The sequence below is a fragment of the Cyclopterus lumpus genome, chromosome 11, assembly GCF_009769545.1.
Source record: "Cyclopterus lumpus isolate fCycLum1 chromosome 11, fCycLum1.pri, whole genome shotgun sequence".
Classification (NCBI taxonomy): Eukaryota; Metazoa; Chordata; class Actinopteri; order Perciformes; family Cyclopteridae; genus Cyclopterus; species Cyclopterus lumpus.
Window position 1 is genome coordinate 4,148,617 of NC_046976.1, and position 16,782 is coordinate 4,165,398.

The 16,782-nt window shown below is 45.4% G+C and overlaps 2 protein-coding genes, 2 long non-coding RNA genes and 2 other non-coding genes across 9 annotated transcripts in view; 5 read left to right on the top strand and 1 right to left on the bottom strand.

Annotated features, from left to right (window-relative positions):
- The first annotated feature begins 976 nt into the window (after positions 1-976).
- Positions 977-3,157, top strand: LOC117738654. Its single transcript, XR_004610098.1, has 7 exons — positions 977-1,056; positions 1,285-1,325; positions 1,681-1,757; positions 2,173-2,250; positions 2,551-2,617; positions 2,808-2,934; positions 3,031-3,157. It is a non-coding gene; the product is annotated as an uncharacterized LOC117738654 (long non-coding RNA).
- On the top strand, positions 1,450-1,585 carry LOC117739919. Its single transcript, XR_004610481.1, has one exon. It is a non-coding gene; the product is annotated as a small nucleolar RNA SNORA9 (small nucleolar RNA).
- On the top strand, positions 2,335-2,470 carry LOC117739918. Its single transcript, XR_004610480.1, has one exon. It is a non-coding gene; the product is annotated as a small nucleolar RNA SNORA9 (small nucleolar RNA).
- A 976-nt stretch (positions 3,158-4,133) lies between the features above and the next one.
- On the top strand, positions 4,134-7,679 carry LOC117738653. The gene is made up of 3 exons (XM_034544653.1): positions 4,134-4,217; positions 5,633-5,726; positions 5,816-7,679. Exon 3 carries the CDS (start codon positions 5,816-5,818, stop codon positions 6,914-6,916), a length of 1,101 nt encoding a protein of 366 aa, XP_034400544.1. The 5' UTR covers positions 4,134-4,217; positions 5,633-5,726; the 3' UTR covers positions 6,917-7,679.
- On the bottom strand, positions 5,466-9,494 carry LOC117738655. The gene is made up of 2 exons (XR_004610099.1): positions 9,195-9,494; positions 5,466-6,853 (listed from the first exon to the last, which is right to left on the bottom strand). It is a non-coding gene; the product is annotated as an uncharacterized LOC117738655 (long non-coding RNA).
- A 152-nt stretch (positions 9,495-9,646) lies between these two features.
- myo1g (myosin IG) overlaps positions 9,647-16,782 on the top strand; it is a 38,689-nt gene continuing 31,553 nt past the window's right edge. For 3 of the 4 annotated variants that reach the window (XM_034544648.1, XM_034544649.1, XM_034544651.1), the window contains exons 1-10: positions 9,649-9,929; positions 12,219-12,427; positions 13,281-13,374; positions 13,590-13,755; positions 14,630-14,683; positions 14,803-14,898; positions 15,082-15,198; positions 15,340-15,546; positions 15,705-15,850; positions 15,941-16,055. In XM_034544648.1, coding sequence (XP_034400539.1) covers positions 9,835-9,929; positions 12,219-12,427; positions 13,281-13,374; positions 13,590-13,755; positions 14,630-14,683; positions 14,803-14,898; positions 15,082-15,198; positions 15,340-15,546; positions 15,705-15,850; positions 15,941-16,055 — 1,299 coding nt within the window. In that variant the 5' untranslated portion in view covers positions 9,649-9,834. Of the gene's footprint in view, positions 9,930-12,218; positions 12,428-13,280; positions 13,375-13,589; positions 13,756-14,629; positions 14,684-14,802; positions 14,899-15,081; positions 15,199-15,339; positions 15,547-15,704; positions 15,851-15,940; positions 16,056-16,782 lie in introns of all 4 variants that reach the window. The other variant, XM_034544650.1, reaches the window with a different exon arrangement.

Sequence of the window (16,782 nt, forward strand, 5' to 3'; positions counted from 1 at the left end):
ATATATATATATATATATATATATATATACGTATATTCTACATTATAGCTGTGTGACATATATAACCTTGTTGGGAAAACTGGATGTAATACAAGCCCAAGCATTAAGATATGTAGTGGAGCTTTTGAGCCTAGAAATGGGGGTAAATGCCATTGGAGTGGAGGAGACTGCAGGTCATGCATGACGTATTGGGGACATAACAACCATCTGACAAATGCTATTGAGCCATGCTGGGAACATGATAAAAAAAAAAGATAACTATGACTATGACAAGTCCCTTGTCATAACAAGGTGACTTGTTGTGTGCGAGGTGATGGCCATAGTTATTGCCTTACAACGGGCAGAGGACATCAGGCCACAGAGAGCGGGAATTGTATGAGATCACGTGCAGCGTTCATGAGTTTTAAATGTTGCCACTCCAGGGGATTTATTGTATGAAATACTACAGTCAAGTATTCAGCATCCATTAATGTGTCTGTGTGTTTGTTTTGTGTCCCTGTTGGAGTACAACGTCAATCAGTCAGAAGCTAAAGTGGTGATTACAGGACAAATCTAAAAAGCTACGGCACAACGACTGGAACAAAGGGGAGTAAAGGAAGATGTCTTTTTTTAATGAACCCTTGGTTGGGAAGGCAGGATCAAGTGGACGAGATAGGAAAGAGGAGAGGATCCTAACTATAAGGAATGGTCTTAACAATTCCTTCTATTCTATTGGATGGCAAAATACTGGAAAGTGTGCATTTTGTGAAGAAGAAGAAACTATTGTATTGCTCTGTCAAACATCAGTAAAGTACTAAAGAAACGTTCTCGTGACACTTCTTCTCTTATTGAGGGTGAACAGGACTAATGCGAGTCAGTGGTTTCCTTTAGTTTGGTTCATAGTTGTAAGTTCACCCTTTGGCCACCAGTGGGTGGCGGTAATGCACCCGAAAGCGGTTGGCCAACCAACAGTAAAAGCAAAAGAAGAAGGAGAAGAATAAGCCCTCGCGCGTCGCCCTTAAATACGTCACATCCGGGGAGATAGTTCACTTGAGCAGGCGGCAGACGCATCGAGAGGTAAAGTACTTGATAATTATCCGGCTCCATCCGACCCACATTTACACATGTGTGACGTTTGAGACCTCTTGAAACTTACTTTGAAGCGTGGAGTCGTGAAGAAACGGCGACATTGTTGATGAAGTGGTGTTTTAACGGGCTAAAGTCCGGAGGGGACACGCGGCCGGTGGACTTCTGCGAGCTGAACTCAGGTTTTAACAGTCGTTGTTTATTTTCTATTCTTAACAGACTGAAGAAATGTGCGTAACGTCCAACATCAAGATGTCGAGGTAAGAACCGAAGAAAGCATTTAGAGCCCAGCCCGTAGGCATGCGTTGCGTGCGCACGCCGCACACTGCATGCGTACACTGTTCTAAAGTTTACAGTTTTATTGTGTTCCGTATAACTTAAAGTGTGCAGAACTTATCCAGCGAGGTCCATCCTGCAGTGGTTGTGTCCTTTCCTGTAGTGTCTGCTAGAGAGACGAGAGGCCGTTTGAGGCCCTGCGGTGGCTCCGCGCCGCAGGGTTATAGGTAGACCTCCGACAACCGGCAGCGGGGTTACAGGAAGCGCCTGTTTACGGTTTACCGTGAACCGCCGCACGTTCGAGCCGAATTTAATTATGTTTACCGTTTTTCTTCTTAGTTATGAACACCTGGCTGGGGGGAGGGGATCCACGAACCAGCGTGGAGACCACGTGCCACGAAGGGAGCAGCCTGCAGGTATCCACGTCAGTTTAAGATTGTTCATCGGCTTATGACTGCAACTTTAATGGGTCAACAATACACTTCATAATAAGTAGGAGGCCTATTTACATTTAAGAGTGGGGGTCAACCTCTGATTAAGAAGTCCCACTCGAGGTGGTTGACCAATCAAATCCTCATGACGTTAATCAAGATCAGAATGTGATTGTACGACTTTGACATGGATATGTTCTATACATTTTCCTCCAGTTTAAAACGATTGTTAAACTGATTGCTTTATACTGTCAAGTCGACATGCTAATTTGTATCATTACTTCTCATGATTTCTTTATGTAGGCTGTTAAAGACTCATCCCTTAGTGGCACATTATAGTTGTATCCTTTTTTTATTGTAACTGCCCAGTACTGAGTTCGGTATTGTAATTTCTTTACAGGACAGCAGACATGAAGCCCTGCCTGGTTCAGACCACCTGACTTGACATCTGGTGCTCATGTATGACTGAGCTGAAAGGGTAAGTTTAGTTTCTTAATGTAAGGTCCACACATGGCCTGAAAGCAGCTGTTTGTCGTGTTGTGTACTTGCGACGCCACGTCGCATGCAGACCTTATCCAGCGAGGCCCAGCCTGCCGTGGCTCCGTCCTTTCCTTTAGTGTCTGCTAGAGAGACGAGAGGCCGTTTGAGGCCCTGCCGTGACACTTCGCGGCGGGGTTATAGGTAGACCTCCGACATTCGTTGTCTTGAGTTTCGAGCCGACGACCTGCTGCTCTAGTGACGTCTGACTCGACTTGTATCCCTGTCTTTGCTTCAACAGGAGCGGAAGAGTCAGCGCAGCACCCGGAGGCGTTTGGCAGCTTAAGAGTGCAAAAGTTATTAAAGTGGTACGTTAACCTGAAACTTCTTTTCTTACCAGTAAATGTGAAAGGTGATCGTAGACCATCAACCTGCACAGGAACCAGTGTCTTACGGTTATTAACTTTAAACATTTCTGATGGGTTTCCAGCCGTCAAATAAACAGAGCACATCTTGTATGTACAAGCACTGTACAATGTAACCATATTTATTTTCCAGGGTTTTGCAGCTTCCAGTTGGCCTCAATGAGAAGAGTTTACCAGCAGCTGTGTGGATCCAAGTTGTGGCTCCTCGTTGAACCGGCCGGCTGAAGAGCGTTCACAAACCCGACCGAACTTTGAAGCAGGTGAGGATGCAGCGCCCGCCCCCCTACAGACCGATGGCTTTTTTCTTTTTTTTTTTAAAGGCGAAGAATTCATTGTAACTTTTTCTTTACTTCCAGATTTCGTCAGTCGGAGAACCAGTTAATCTGCTGAAGAAATTGAGTCACATTTGTACTTGTGTATGATTGCATTAAAGTACATTTGTTTTACTCTATAAAATAATAAAGGAACCTATTCTCAATTGCACTCCTGGTCTTCATACAGGTTATATTTTGTCATGAACGGATTAGTTTAGCTACTGACGAGTTGGTGTTTGACTGTCTGAAGCCTGTGAAGGTGCATCAATAAGTAATCTGTCTCTTTCATTAACGGCATCAGTTTTATGATTTATGCGTTGATTGCTTGTCTCCTGATAGCAAAGACTATTGACCGCCACCGTGGGTCACTTTTCCAATCGGACTGTTGGGAATCGACTGATGAAAAATATGTTTTGCTTTCCAGCATACTTGTAGCCTCACTGTTCTTTATGGGTCCACTTTTGAGGTTTCAATATTTCCCAATTTGAAAACTATGTACCGTTTTGGCCATACCATTGTTAATACAAATGTATCCGTTTAAATCTAATGTGATCAAAGTAAAACTCAAACTAGAAACGTTTGTAAACGAGACCCTGATACGCTTAATGTCTTGTTCCAATTAAACAAGTGCAGCTGGTTATTTGGAACTGTCTTCAGACCTGCAACGAGCCAAAAATCAAGGGAGGAGATGTTGGACTGAAGCGGTTGCATTCATGTTTTTCAATCTAAATATAATCTGGTAATGCAGGAGCCTTAAATTCATCGCTTAAAAGGACATTTAATATTGACTGTAGGTTATTCTGAAACCCAAGTTGTAGTTTAGTTAAATATACACAAGGGGCTGGTATTACAACATGTGTGAAGTTACTCATTGATGGGAAATGTACAGGTATGCTAAATGAAAAATGTCCAGCCCAGTGTGGGTTACAAGCAGGCATCATAACCACACATTACAATAGGTGGTGAAACCTTTATTGTATTTGACTTAATTAAATCTAAACTTGTGCACCTTCATATTGCTGTTGGATGCTATCAAATGTGTTCCCAAGTTATAAGTCCTCACGAAAGGAATGCAGATCTATTAATAAAAAATAAAAAAAACCGAATCAGATTTTATTCTGAAAAGTATGAAGCGTAAACCTGCAGCGGAAATGACGTCACTTTCTGTTTCGTCCGCGACGCTACACAATGTAGTGAAACCTATGGAAGTGAGGGGAATGAAGTGTAAAGTAAGTTATGAATGTAGACTTGAAGTACACGCGGTCAGACAGTACTTCACTACCTTCTCTTTCTGACTACTTCTATCCGCGAAGTCTCCCCATCTACGGGCGATGGACTTGTTTTCTGTTTTTCTTTTAATGTTCAGAAGTTTATTAATTAGAAGTTGCAGCTGGATCTCCTTCGCTCTCTCAGAAACGCCTCAACACCGAAGTTTAATGTCGCCGTGACCTTTAACCTCTACGAGCATCAGCACACCGGACAACAGGTGTTTGACCTTTAGCTGTCGCGCTGTCTGCGCACGGCCTAAACACGCAGGAGGAGGAAGAGGAGGAGGAAGAGGAAGGAGGAGGAGGAAGAGGAGGAGGAAGAGGAGGAGGAAGAGGAGGAGGTGAGCTGCTGCTTCACATTTGAGGAGCACTTGTCTCTAAAAGCGCAACAAACAGACATTTAGACAACAAGACTGATCCTCAAAGTTTCATTCTACACACTAAAGTAATTCCTTCCTCAAATGGTTACTTAACGCCATTGATAAATTATATTAACAGTGGTACCGTAGACTATGTATATATATATGCTGCTGTCTTGGCCAGGCTTCCCTTGAAAAAGAGGTCATTGTATCTCAACGGGACCGACCTGGTTAAATAAAGGCTAATAAAAAATAAAAAAATGTTTATATAACATGCAAACACTCTGAAGACCATCAGGACCAAGCTCCGGACCTGGGGTGGCAGGGCCTTCTCAGCTGCTGCACCCCCCCCCCCTCTGGAACGCCCTCCACATCCACATCCGTCATGCTCCCCCTCAAAACCCACCTCTTCAAACTGGCCTTCACCTGCTGACCCCGGCACTCTACCCTCCACTATACGACTCATTCCTCAGAGCTTCTCAAGTTTTCTTCTTTTTTTTACCTGAAATGTTCTATTTCTTTGCTTGTTTGCTCTTTGTCTTTCTATTTTAGTTTAGTTTTGTATGTCTATGCCTTATGTAAAGCATCTTTGTGTGCTTTGAAAAGCGCTATATAAATAAATATATATATATATATATATATACATATATATATATATATATATATATATATATATATATATATATTTTTAATATATATATATATATGCACACACACATAGCTGAAGAGTTGGTGTTTGTGTTAGTGTTTGACTGGCCATATATATATATATATATAGGGCTTCTTGACTTTCAACGTCATTCTTCTTCATAGCAAAACTTTTCAAATCAATTCCAACATGAACCATGGGTACCTTGAGCACAGCTGAGTTGGCTGCCGTGCCTTTAATCGTTATATAATCAAAATAGATAGAATACAAAAGGGACAAATGACGGCTAATATTTGGTTATACAGGGAAAATGTAGCACTAATACAGCTCCTGCGTAACAAAGTCCAATCATGTCTCCACTTCCACAGCTGTGACGAGAGTCTCCCGAAAGAGCTGCGCCGTGCGTTGGAGGTGAATCGTCGACAGCTGCATTGAACATTGAAAGCACCCGAGTGGGTTGAGGTACCTGAGCTCATTAACCCTTCGCCTAGTCACAACTGTTTGTCTGCTTGACTCTTCACGTTGCCATGTTCTCCCCCTCTCATTCTCAGATGGATTTCCCAGTGGAGGCAACGGTGCTCTTGGGCGTTTTCCCCAACCAGGCAGCGGTGCGGGGCGTCCTCCGGTCGCATGGCCTTGCGTTGACGGATGTGGACGGCGACCAGGTGCGCGTGAAGGGATTCTTTCGGGACCTGAAGGCTGCGAAGGCCTCTCTGGAGCCGCTTCTCGGCTCACAAACCTCCTCGGCGGGCCCGAAGAATTCCTCCGGAGCTGTTTCCAAACGCCCCGGCGGCAACAGCGCCGTGACAGACGTCGGCAGAGGCCGAGACAAGCCTCCGTCCTCGCCCAACCACGCCTCCCCCCCGCCTTGGGCGCCTCCCCCCAACAGACATCCGTCCTCTCAGGAGAGCAGGGCCTCGTTTTCTCCACCACCAGGCCAGTGCGGCTCCTTCGGGCCTGGAAGGGAGTCCTTTGTCGTTGAAACAGATGTGTTGAGGTACGCGGAGCAGCTCCGGATGAAGGACATTAACAGCATCATGACCAGCCATGATGTGAAAATGGAGCGGAGGGAAGTCGGCGAAAGCTGCGTCATCATTTTACTGGGGAAGAGCGCCAGAGTGGCTGCCGGTAAACTACAGAGCCTCATGGATGATCTCAGCAAGTCACTGCGGACACAGGAGGTTCCTCTGAAGGACATGGACCGGGACGGCCATGCTCTCTGGAAGAGGATTCGGTACGAGAGAAGCATTTACCAGTCTGTGCTCGTGAGGCCGATGGCCGACAAGCTTCACCTGATAGGGCCGTCCGCTGCGAGCTACGAGCTGAAGCAGAGGCTGCTGGGCGGGTCGGTCGGACGTACGGGGAGGACGTCGGAGAAGAACTCCAAGAGGAGGAGCAGCTCTCTGCCGCCGATCAGGCGCAAGGAGAGAGATGGCGGCGCCACCGCCAGGCCGTCTCCTGTCGGGGCTGCTGGTTTTGGTCAAGGTGGAGCTGTGAGGGGGAGAAGCCCGTCCCATTCCCAGAAAAACACCCGGGCAGAAAGCGTTTATGTGCAAGAGACGGAAGACAAACGTCCGTCGAAAACCATCCTGAATTTTATAAAGGAGAAACAAATGCATATACAGAAAAAGATACAGAAAAAGAAAGATTGAGCAGTGCAGTTCTGTTCTTGAAGGTAGAGACAGCACTGAACATTGTTTTGGTCTCAGTTAACATTTTAAGTAATGTTCTTTGGGTATGCAGTCACGTGGTTTTGGACAGCAGAGCCCAGTACGAGACTCTTGAGGACAATATATTTGAGCAGTGAAGGAAAGGTTTGACTTTTTGCGGGGAATTGTGGTTTATTGCTCCTTTGCCAAAGAGGTAGAAGAGTGAAAATTGAGTAGGTCAGTGGTTAGCAGGTCTGTCTTTCAATCAGGGGGTTGGTGGTTCAATCCCCGCCCTAGTCGATGTGTCCTTGAGCAAGACACTTAACCCCGAAGTCGCTTTGGATAAAAGCGTCAGCTAAATGTAATGTAAGCTCTTGTCTGCAGCTGGTTAGCTTAGCTTAGCACAAAGACTGGATCAGGGGGGGGTGGGGCTTACACCAAAATAAGCAAATTATGTTGTTTAGCATTGTAAAATGTAAACTGTTCAGTCAGATTGATGTTGTTATGTGGTGTAATATACTAATATAGGCTCTGACCAATTGGTTTCTTCTGATGTCACACTTTTTATTCTAATCAAGCAACAACAACTTTGTGATCACAGACGGTTATTTTAAGCCTGTTGTTGTGTTGTGTTATTGCCAGTTGGTGGGCTCTAAATGTTGCTGATCAACTGAATGGCTAAATGTAAATTGGAAAAGCTGATGGGTAAATATGGCAATGAATTAAACAAATGAGCATTAAAAGAAACACTAACGTGAACAATGAAGATGATTTGTAGGACCTCTGAGTGGTATTTACACACGATAATGAGATTCGTGTGTTGGGGTTTGACCGTAGTTACCTCTGCGTCGCGTAGGGGTGTAAAAGTTTGAGGTGTGTTTGGCTAACAGAAATACCAGTACGCACACTGTACCTCACCGGCCGCTGCTCTGCGGCTCACTTTAATCGTCTTGTGGCGTGTGTTTGGCGAACGGCTGCCCGTGCACACACACTGCTGACTCAGCGGCTGCCACGCGGGCTGACGGGGTCGTCGCAGAGAACTGGCACACCTGAACGCATCATCCAGATGGAAACAGGAAGTGAAACGGCCCCCACAGTCGACTGAACTCATGCAGAGAGGAAGTGCTCGTGGCAGAGGAGGCCAGTGTACTTACAGAATGAGTGACTGCATGTGGGACTGGAGCCTGTTGCCCTCATACGATATCAACTGAACTTTAGGTTAAACGTCAGACTGTAAAAACACAGACGCGCTACAGTGGGTAGGTGTTCTGTATTTCTGACAAACCTAAATGTTTCAGCTTGTTGGTAAAGTCCCATTACGCATGAGTTTCCATCCAGTGCTCGTCTACTATGACTCAGAGGCCGTTGCTTTTAACCGTAATAACTAAAACACGGAGTCTGATCTGAAATCTGTCCACCCCCAGAGAGCTCGGCGCTGTGGGTTTCCCCTGTTGGTGTGGCATGTCAAAAGTGTTACCAGCCCAACAATACGTTATTTGGGCCTGAGATTTTCATCTTTGCAACATTATGTTTAAGCCAAAAGCAGGAAACATAAAGATAACGGTTTATTTGGAGGATTTGCCGACCAATTAAAGGTTTGTTCACACAAATTACTGAAAGCGTTGCGCATCAATCCCAACTCAAGTTCCTGGAGCCTTTATCCCCATCCCATGGTCTTCATCGCTGGGTTGAGTTTGCTCAGTTGTCATGGAGACGGATCACACGCAAGCTCAGTCTGTACTTCTTGTTTTTTTCTTCTTTTCTTCCAACTCTCCCAGTAAAATGATCTGTTCACCGTACACGTGGTCCACAAGAGAGAAACCGTCTGTGTTGCCTTGGTTACCAGGTAACGAATCAACAATCACAAAACGCTTAAGGGATAAAGAGGAACAATGGCTTTCGGGGAGTAGAAGAAAGATGATTGTCAATATTGACAACATGTTGGATGTAACAACGTCAGTTCAACTGCTGACTGCTGGTTCCCCAAACTCAATGTTTTTTTTGTTTGGATGAAAATCAGGTGTCAACCTTTTGTTCTGTGACCGCGTTGTAGTTCGGTCACAGCCTCACGTTAGCGTTTTACTTCTAAAGATTGCATTCGCTCTTCAGAAAAGTGGGGTTGAAAAGTTCAAGACAAAGGTCAAGTGTTAGTCAGAATTCCCGTACGCTCTCTGAACGTAATCCCACCCACCTACACACGTACATACACAGCTCAACCATTTGGCTCCAGCATTACAAAAAAGAAAGAAAAGAAAAGAAAAGAAAAGAAAAGGTTTCTCACGCTGCAGCTCGACTCTGGGAGTCGGGAACCCTCAGGGACACGTTGTGCTGCCAATGCCGAGTCAAGAAAGGAAATGCCACGATCCCTCCCGGGAGATAAAGGACATTTTATACCCCCAAAATGAGCAAGGTTAACCGCTTCTTATCTGGCAGAGCGCCCGTGTTTCCTGTTGCACAAAAGATGCACAAAATTCATGACAAAAGGCAAGCGAGGAAAAGCCTGTCGGCGAGAGTCGGCGCTCTGTTTAGGCCGTAAAAGGCCTCACGGCAGGAAGAGAGAGACAGAGGAGGAAGTGGTGTGAGCTCTCAAAGATAGCCTCCTGCTCTTTATATAGATCTGCATGAGGACACCGGCTGACTGACAGGGTGACGTGCTCTAGCTTGTAGACCACAGCTCTCTAGCACACCCTCAAATCCACCAGAGAGCTCGCCACGCCCACAGTACACACATACACACACACACACACACTCTGTCTACACTACCGGGCCCCAGAAGTCGACCGTACTTCTCTTTCTTCCTCCTGTAGCAGCTTTCTGTTCCTCTGTCTCTCTTGTCTGGCTTCTATTTTCTTCTTTTTTGTTTGTTTGTTGTGTGTGTGTGTGTGTGTGTGTGTGTGTGTGTTTGGTGAAGACGGGCAGGGATGGCGGAGCTGGAGGGCCTGGAGTTTGGGAAGTCCGACTTCGTGCTGCTGGATGAGGTGACGATGGAGCAGTTCATGGAGAATCTGAAGCTGAGGTAAGAGGCCTGAGATACTGTTCAAGAGGAGGAAGGGAGGGGAAGCCGCCGGCTGTCAGAGGGCAACGCTTCATGCATCATCGCATGTGAAGGAATAACAGTCACATATATGAGATTCAACACAAGGAAGATAAATGCATATATTCTTACACCTAACTGCCAAGTCGACATTATCTTGACGACTTGGCGGACGTGAAGATGAGACACGGAGCGGAACAGAGACCATCTTATGTGGATGCGCTACACACTGGCTGCCATGTGAAGCCAGTGGAGCACATGGGCAAACCTCACACAGCTGCTCTCACCGTGTATGTTACTTTTCTTTTTGTCTTGTTTTGTGACCTCTCTCTCTCTCTCTCTCTCTCTCTGTGTAATGCTTTGGGGACTTTACACTTGTCCGTCTATTTCATTATTTCAATATTTGATCAGAATTGTCAGCCGGCACTTAAGTTTGTGCTGATGTGCGTCGACTTCAATGATTTGCTCTGCGTTTCCTTTTTCTACTTGCGAGTTCAGGGGTTTGCATTTTTGTATTTTAAATTTTAGCGCTGTTTTCCTTTACTTGTAATCACCACCGGTACATTTGTCCCATTTCGGGGCTCTCTCTCAGCAGGATATCTCCAAAACTTGAAGCTTGGTAGAAAGAGAAGCCCACGCTGGTGATTTGTTGCCATAACTACCAGAGATAAATGTTTTCATGAACACAACGTCAGTGGTAGAGCTGATACCTAGAGGATTTGTGCTCCTGGCTTTCCCTCTAGCTCATATCGGATAGTCTCACATTGATGAAGCCACCTGTTACGTGATTGGTCAATAGACGGACTTCTCTATATCTGTTTGGCACCAAACCCAACTGTTACTAGGAGGAAAACAATATTTGCTGTGCCAGTGCTCGAACAATTTCTGCAATTTCTGCTTTCATTTGTAAGAAAAATAAAGATCTCTACACAATAGGAACAATCTGTGACTCAGGTGCAGCTATAATCGTCTCAGGCGGTGAACCTGAAGCAGCTTCTGCTTTCCTGATGACAACGCCTAGCTTCCCTCAGACCAAAACTAACGGTGCCTTCGGGCTCTTCTTGTCAGCTCAAACAATGAAAAAACTCAAATCCAAGGTTAAAAAAAAAACTAAATTAAATAGGGACAGTTGTCAACTATGTGTAAATAACATATACAGTCTATGGTAAACACCGGGGGGAACTGGGACGAGTCTACTTTTAGAGTTGTGGCATCTCCACTGGTGTCCGAAGTATTACAAATTCCATTACTGAAGTAAAAAGTCCTTGCATTAAAAAATTCAAAAGTAAAAAGTAAAGCGGTGAGACAAGAAGTGACGTTTAAGTACTCATGATGAAAAACAAGTGTTGATTCTAAGTTAACATGAAACATACTGTACATGTAGTTTGAGCGACACCACGCATCCCATTCTCAGCCCCGTCTCCTAGAAATGACGTTTCGGTGACGTTACGAGTGAGAAGTATTTCGTCGTGGATTACATTTTCTTTTGACGGAAAGTTTTCAAAAGAGTCCATTAAGGAGGTCTGGGTGGTGGATGGGTCTAAAACGACTTTCACCCAGGAGGCTGCTGTCCATGTCCTGTGCACAGCTGGCACGTTGGTGGTCGAAAACATAGCCACGTAGTTTGGTTTTGTTACAATTTCAATTTCACAAAGTCATTTGAAACTAAACCATAATGTGTTTTTTGTTGTTGTTGTTGTTGTTTTTACTTTGTCATGTTTTTGTTGTTGTCTTGTTTTGTTTCTAATTCACAACAAATGTTCTATTTTAGTTTCAAACTGCGACTGTAATCCTCTCTGGATTACAACTCTGTGGTCGCATGATATTTCCAGACTCTGCCGCATGAGCCACATAAATGATCCAGTAAACAGCTGACCAGTATACTATACCGGTTGTGCCCCGTCATGATGAATTTGTAAAAGTAACACTATTCCACTTGGCTTCTCTAGCCCTCTTCACACCAGCGCAACACATCCACATGAGGCTGTGACGCCCTTTTGAACCGCAAGTTTCATTTCCTGCTCTCGGTGTACACACACTTGTGTCACTTCCTGTCAGGAAGTTACGTGCTACATTAAGGTGCACGCTCTTTTATGGAGCTTGTAGGGTTTTTGTCACGGAGCGGTGGGAAAATGTCACTACTTCAATTAAAGATTGAATATAAAATAAATAAATAGTTCAATGCATTCCACATGTATAGAGATGTAAGTATGTACACACAGCATCTTTATTGTTTATGCATCCAGTATGTGTTTTCTTTTGTTTGGACAGGTTCGAGAAGGGCCGTATCTACACCTACATCGGAGAAGTAGTCGTCTCCGTTAACCCGTACAGGCAGATGGACATTTACGGCAAAGACACCATTGATGCGTACCGGGGCCGGGAGCTGTATGAAAACCCTCCTCACCTGTACGCGGTGTCGGATGCTGCCTACAAGGCCATGAAGAGACGGGCCAAAGATACCTGCATCGTCATATCAGGTCTGTTTCACACTCCCGTGCAGTGGGCACTCCCTGCTGGACTCCCAGAGTCCTGTGAAACCGAGGCTGAGAACTCGCAGATGGATAAAAGAGTGACAACTGTGTTGATCATCAGGGTCACCAGTGTGTGGCGCCAGATGAAAAGATATGTCGTTACCGACAGACACTGCATTGAAAGTTCCATTTTTTTAAATGATCATTTAATCTATGTTCTGGATTAGTTGATAGATTGTTTGTTCTGATACTGTGAGCCTAAGGTGACATCTTTAAATGTCTAGTTATGTTATGCTGGAAGTTTTCTCAGTCCCCGTGTCTGAGGAACCGATGCTCGCAAAAATTAGTGACATTATTGGGCTTTTCTTAATCAACCTAGCACGTTAAGCTAAATATTCAGAAAGAGTCACAAAAGAACGTTACTGCTAACGTGTGGAAAATGTGTTTCCTTTGCATATTTTGTATATTCACCTAACATTACGTTCATAGTGATCACGTTGTGCTGTAATGTATGTTTTAGGGGTAATATTAATCTAGCTAAATCTTCCTAATTAATAATAGGTGTGGCTCACTCGCAATAAAACGACTGCTAACCCTAAAATATATTTGTAGTTCGGGTTTTTGGTTCCCATGATAGCCAGAAATAGAATGTAATACACAATATTTTTACATTCAAATCATCAATTATATCCAATATATACAGTTATTTACATACAAATCCTTCTGTACATCAGCAGTATACTCGTTATTTGAGTGGTAATGAGGGTTGTTTATGGTAATGTGCAAAAGGACGTTTCCGAATTGTGCAAAGTATTAATATATTTTAATGCGTTGTTGTGAAACCTGTTTTGTATTTCAGGTGAAAGTGGGGCAGGAAAAACAGAAGCTAGCAAATACATCATGCAGTACATTGCAGCCATCACGAACCCCAGCCAGCGGGTGGAGGTCGAGAGGTGAGCGCGGCTTTCAGGTCGACAGAACTATGAGCTCATAACTGCTGTAATCCCAAACGTAGATCCAGAAGGGGTTTTATCCTTCAATCAAACTCAAATAAATAATTGGATCATGAGACTGTGAAGTCACCATTACTCACCTCCCTCTTTGTCTCATCCTCTGACTCCATTCTCACACGTTCTCCATCAATGGTTACCGCGCCGTGCCAAATCAGTGTGAAGAACGTGCTGCTCAAATCCAACTGCGTGCTGGAGGCCTTCGGGAACGCCAAGACCAATCGCAACGACAATTCAAGCCGCTTCGGCAAGTACATGGACATCAACTTCAACTTCAACGGGGAACCCACCGGAGGACACATCAACAACTACCTGCTGGAGAAGGTGGGGGCGGGCAGGATGACGGAGGGGCTTTGGCCGCAGCAGGGGACCCGTCACGGGGCCAAGAAACACACAAACACTTCGTTGTATATGCCGTTGGGGACATTACCTCTGAAGGAAAGTACAGGAAAGTTCTGCTCATTTAGTTTCTAAGTTACGCCTTCTTCCTCGAACATGAATGTTTGATGAGGTGATGACAAAGAGGTGAGAGGGAACATCCACGAATAGATGTATCTGTGAAGCCAATGTGCTGCTGCTGTTGCGCGTTAATAAGCGACTCGCCTGGGGGTACGCGATGCTGCGGTATTCATCTGGCACTCGGAGCTGGTGTGAATGGTGGTGTGAATGGTGGTGCCGTGCTTCATTATCAGAGGGCAGGAATGCTTTTTTTTTACACTCCGTCGCTGCAATCGGGAGACAACGTGGTGGCCACACAAACCGCCCATCAGTTTGTCTCCAAACAAAACTATTACACTTGAAACACTTGACTGCGTGATGTTCATTTCAGACATTTTGAGTCCCGCTATTGTGGAGTTTGAATGCATTTCCAGCTGTCTAAAACATCAGTGAGGTTAGGTTTTCAAATCCTTGAAAAATCAAAATCAAAGTGTGCACACTTTTAACATTTGTTGGTTCAGAGTGTTACTTTTTCTTTTTTTCGTTTGGACTTTTAAGAGCTCTCGTTATTTGTGGGTTTTTTACCTCGGAAACTCACACATCTGATTGCTGACCTCAGAGAGTTCCCTCTTGGGGTAGTTGAAAGCAATTTAGAGAAGAACTAAAGTAAGAACAGTCGACTCATGACTCAAGACGGTGTAAGAGAGTGTTAGGAGGACGGATGTTGGTTGCATTGCAATAATCTGTTCTCCTGTTTAAGTCCAGGGTGGTCCAGCAGCACGACGGGGAGAGGAACTTCCACTCGTTCTACCAGGTAAACTCTAAGCATACACGGAGCGATGAAAACAAAAGATTCTGATACTGTGGATTGCTGCTGCATTTTCTTTCTCAAATTGGATCTGAACGTGTATGTTTGGTGGACATTTATCACAGTTGCTGCGCGGAGGCTCAGATGAGATGCTGGAGTCGTTGCATCTACAGAACGACCCCGCGGCCTATATTTATACCAAAGAGGGAGCTGCAACTGCCGTGAGTTTGTTTTTGATGAACGTCTGTTGGTGTGAAATGAAACCGTCTTCTCAATACACACATTTGCAATGAGTCATTGGCAAAAAATGCAAAAATCCATCCAGATTGCCCCCCCCCTCTGAACTGCAGCTCGTATTCTTTTGACTGATGATGATAATCCCAAATCCCCTTTTCCTCCTTAAGACCTCCAGCAATGATCGCTCGAGCCACAGAGCGGTGATGAGTGCCCTGGAAGTGATCGGCTTCTCACCAGAGGAGATTAACTCCATTTATCAGATCCTGGCCTCCATTCTTCTGTTGGTGAGTTGAAGCTCAGAATAGGAATAGTTCATGTGCATAATGTAGGATTAAAAATGCTGTGAAAATATGTGTATATTTGCACTGCTGGTTCTTGAGCTCACCTGTGTGGGGGTCACGGCTCCGTGATGGTCTGTTTCTCAGGGCGACGTGCGCTTCGAGAGCGACGGCGAGAGCGTTCAGATCCTGGGACTCGAGGCCGTCGGCCACGTCTCCGAGCTGACGGCCACCGAGGCGGACAGCGTCTGCAAGAGCCTGCTGTTCCGCACGGTGGCCACCGGGGGCGGCGATGTCATCGAGAAGGGACACTCGGAGCAGGACGCCTGCTTCGGCCGAGACGCCTTCGTCAAGGTGCCGCGACACAAATCACACGGCTCAATGTACTTCGACAACGCGGCTCATCCAGGATGAGATCGACCACGACGAGGGTGTCGACGTCATCGCCAGTGACACCTCATTTTCACAGTTGTCCAGTTATTTGTAACTCTGTCAAACGTCCCCCATCCTAGGCTCTGTACGAGAGACTTTTCGGCTGGATTGTGAGCCGCATCAACAGCGTCATCGAAGTCAAAGACTACGACCCCGCGCTCCACGGGAAGAACACCGTCATCGGCGTGCTGGATATCTACGGCTTCGAGATCTTTGACAACAACAGGTGTGTATCCACCGCGTCTCTTTCGGTCACTAAGTGCAAAGAAGCCTCCGAGGCCGTTGCTCAGGCGTTTGTTCCTCTGCTGTCGGCCAGCTTTGAACAGTTCTGCATCAACTACTGCAACGAGAAGCTGCAGCAGCTCTTCATCGAGCTGATCCTCAGGCAGGAGCAGGGCGAATACCAGAGAGAGGGCATCACCTGGCAGCACGTGAGAAGCACACACACACACACACACACACACACACACACACACACACAAAACACAAGAAAATTGCCAGAAATCCTTATTTGTGGTATTTTTCATCCTCGACCGTATTGTCTCACGTGTTTGTGTCTGAGTGACTAATGGGGACAACCCGTATTAAAGTGTGATAATTATTCACGATCAAGTGTCATGTTACATAACTCGTGAAACTCATACAGAGGAGTCTGTAGATGTCAATCTGTATCCGGGCCTCGGATTTACAACTCGTACGTCATCGTTTGTGAATAACCACAAACAGTTGTATGTCGTATGTATAAATACGGTGTCACATTTCGACCTAAACGTCAAATCGCAATCCTCATATCTATTTGCGAAATTGTTGACATTTCGCGTCTCACAGACCACTAACACGTAGAAGGGAAGAACCAGTGCTCTCCACTAGGTGGCGCTAGTGCGCAGTTTAGCGATGCAAACCGCTGTTTAACTAAACGTTAGTCCAAAGACACCAGCCTCCGTGCACCCTCCGTGGCCCTGTTAAGCCTACGGGGTACTTCCCCGCGTCTTCCAGCAAAAAGTCCCACGACACAATAACGATAATAATAATAACATGCGCTGATTCTCTGGAGGGTTCTTCCCATAATGATGTCAGACACTTACCACAACAATCTGAGCCGGTCGGCAGCAGGACCAACACTTTGAGTGGAGTTACTTTGTCGGTGAGGAGTCGCCC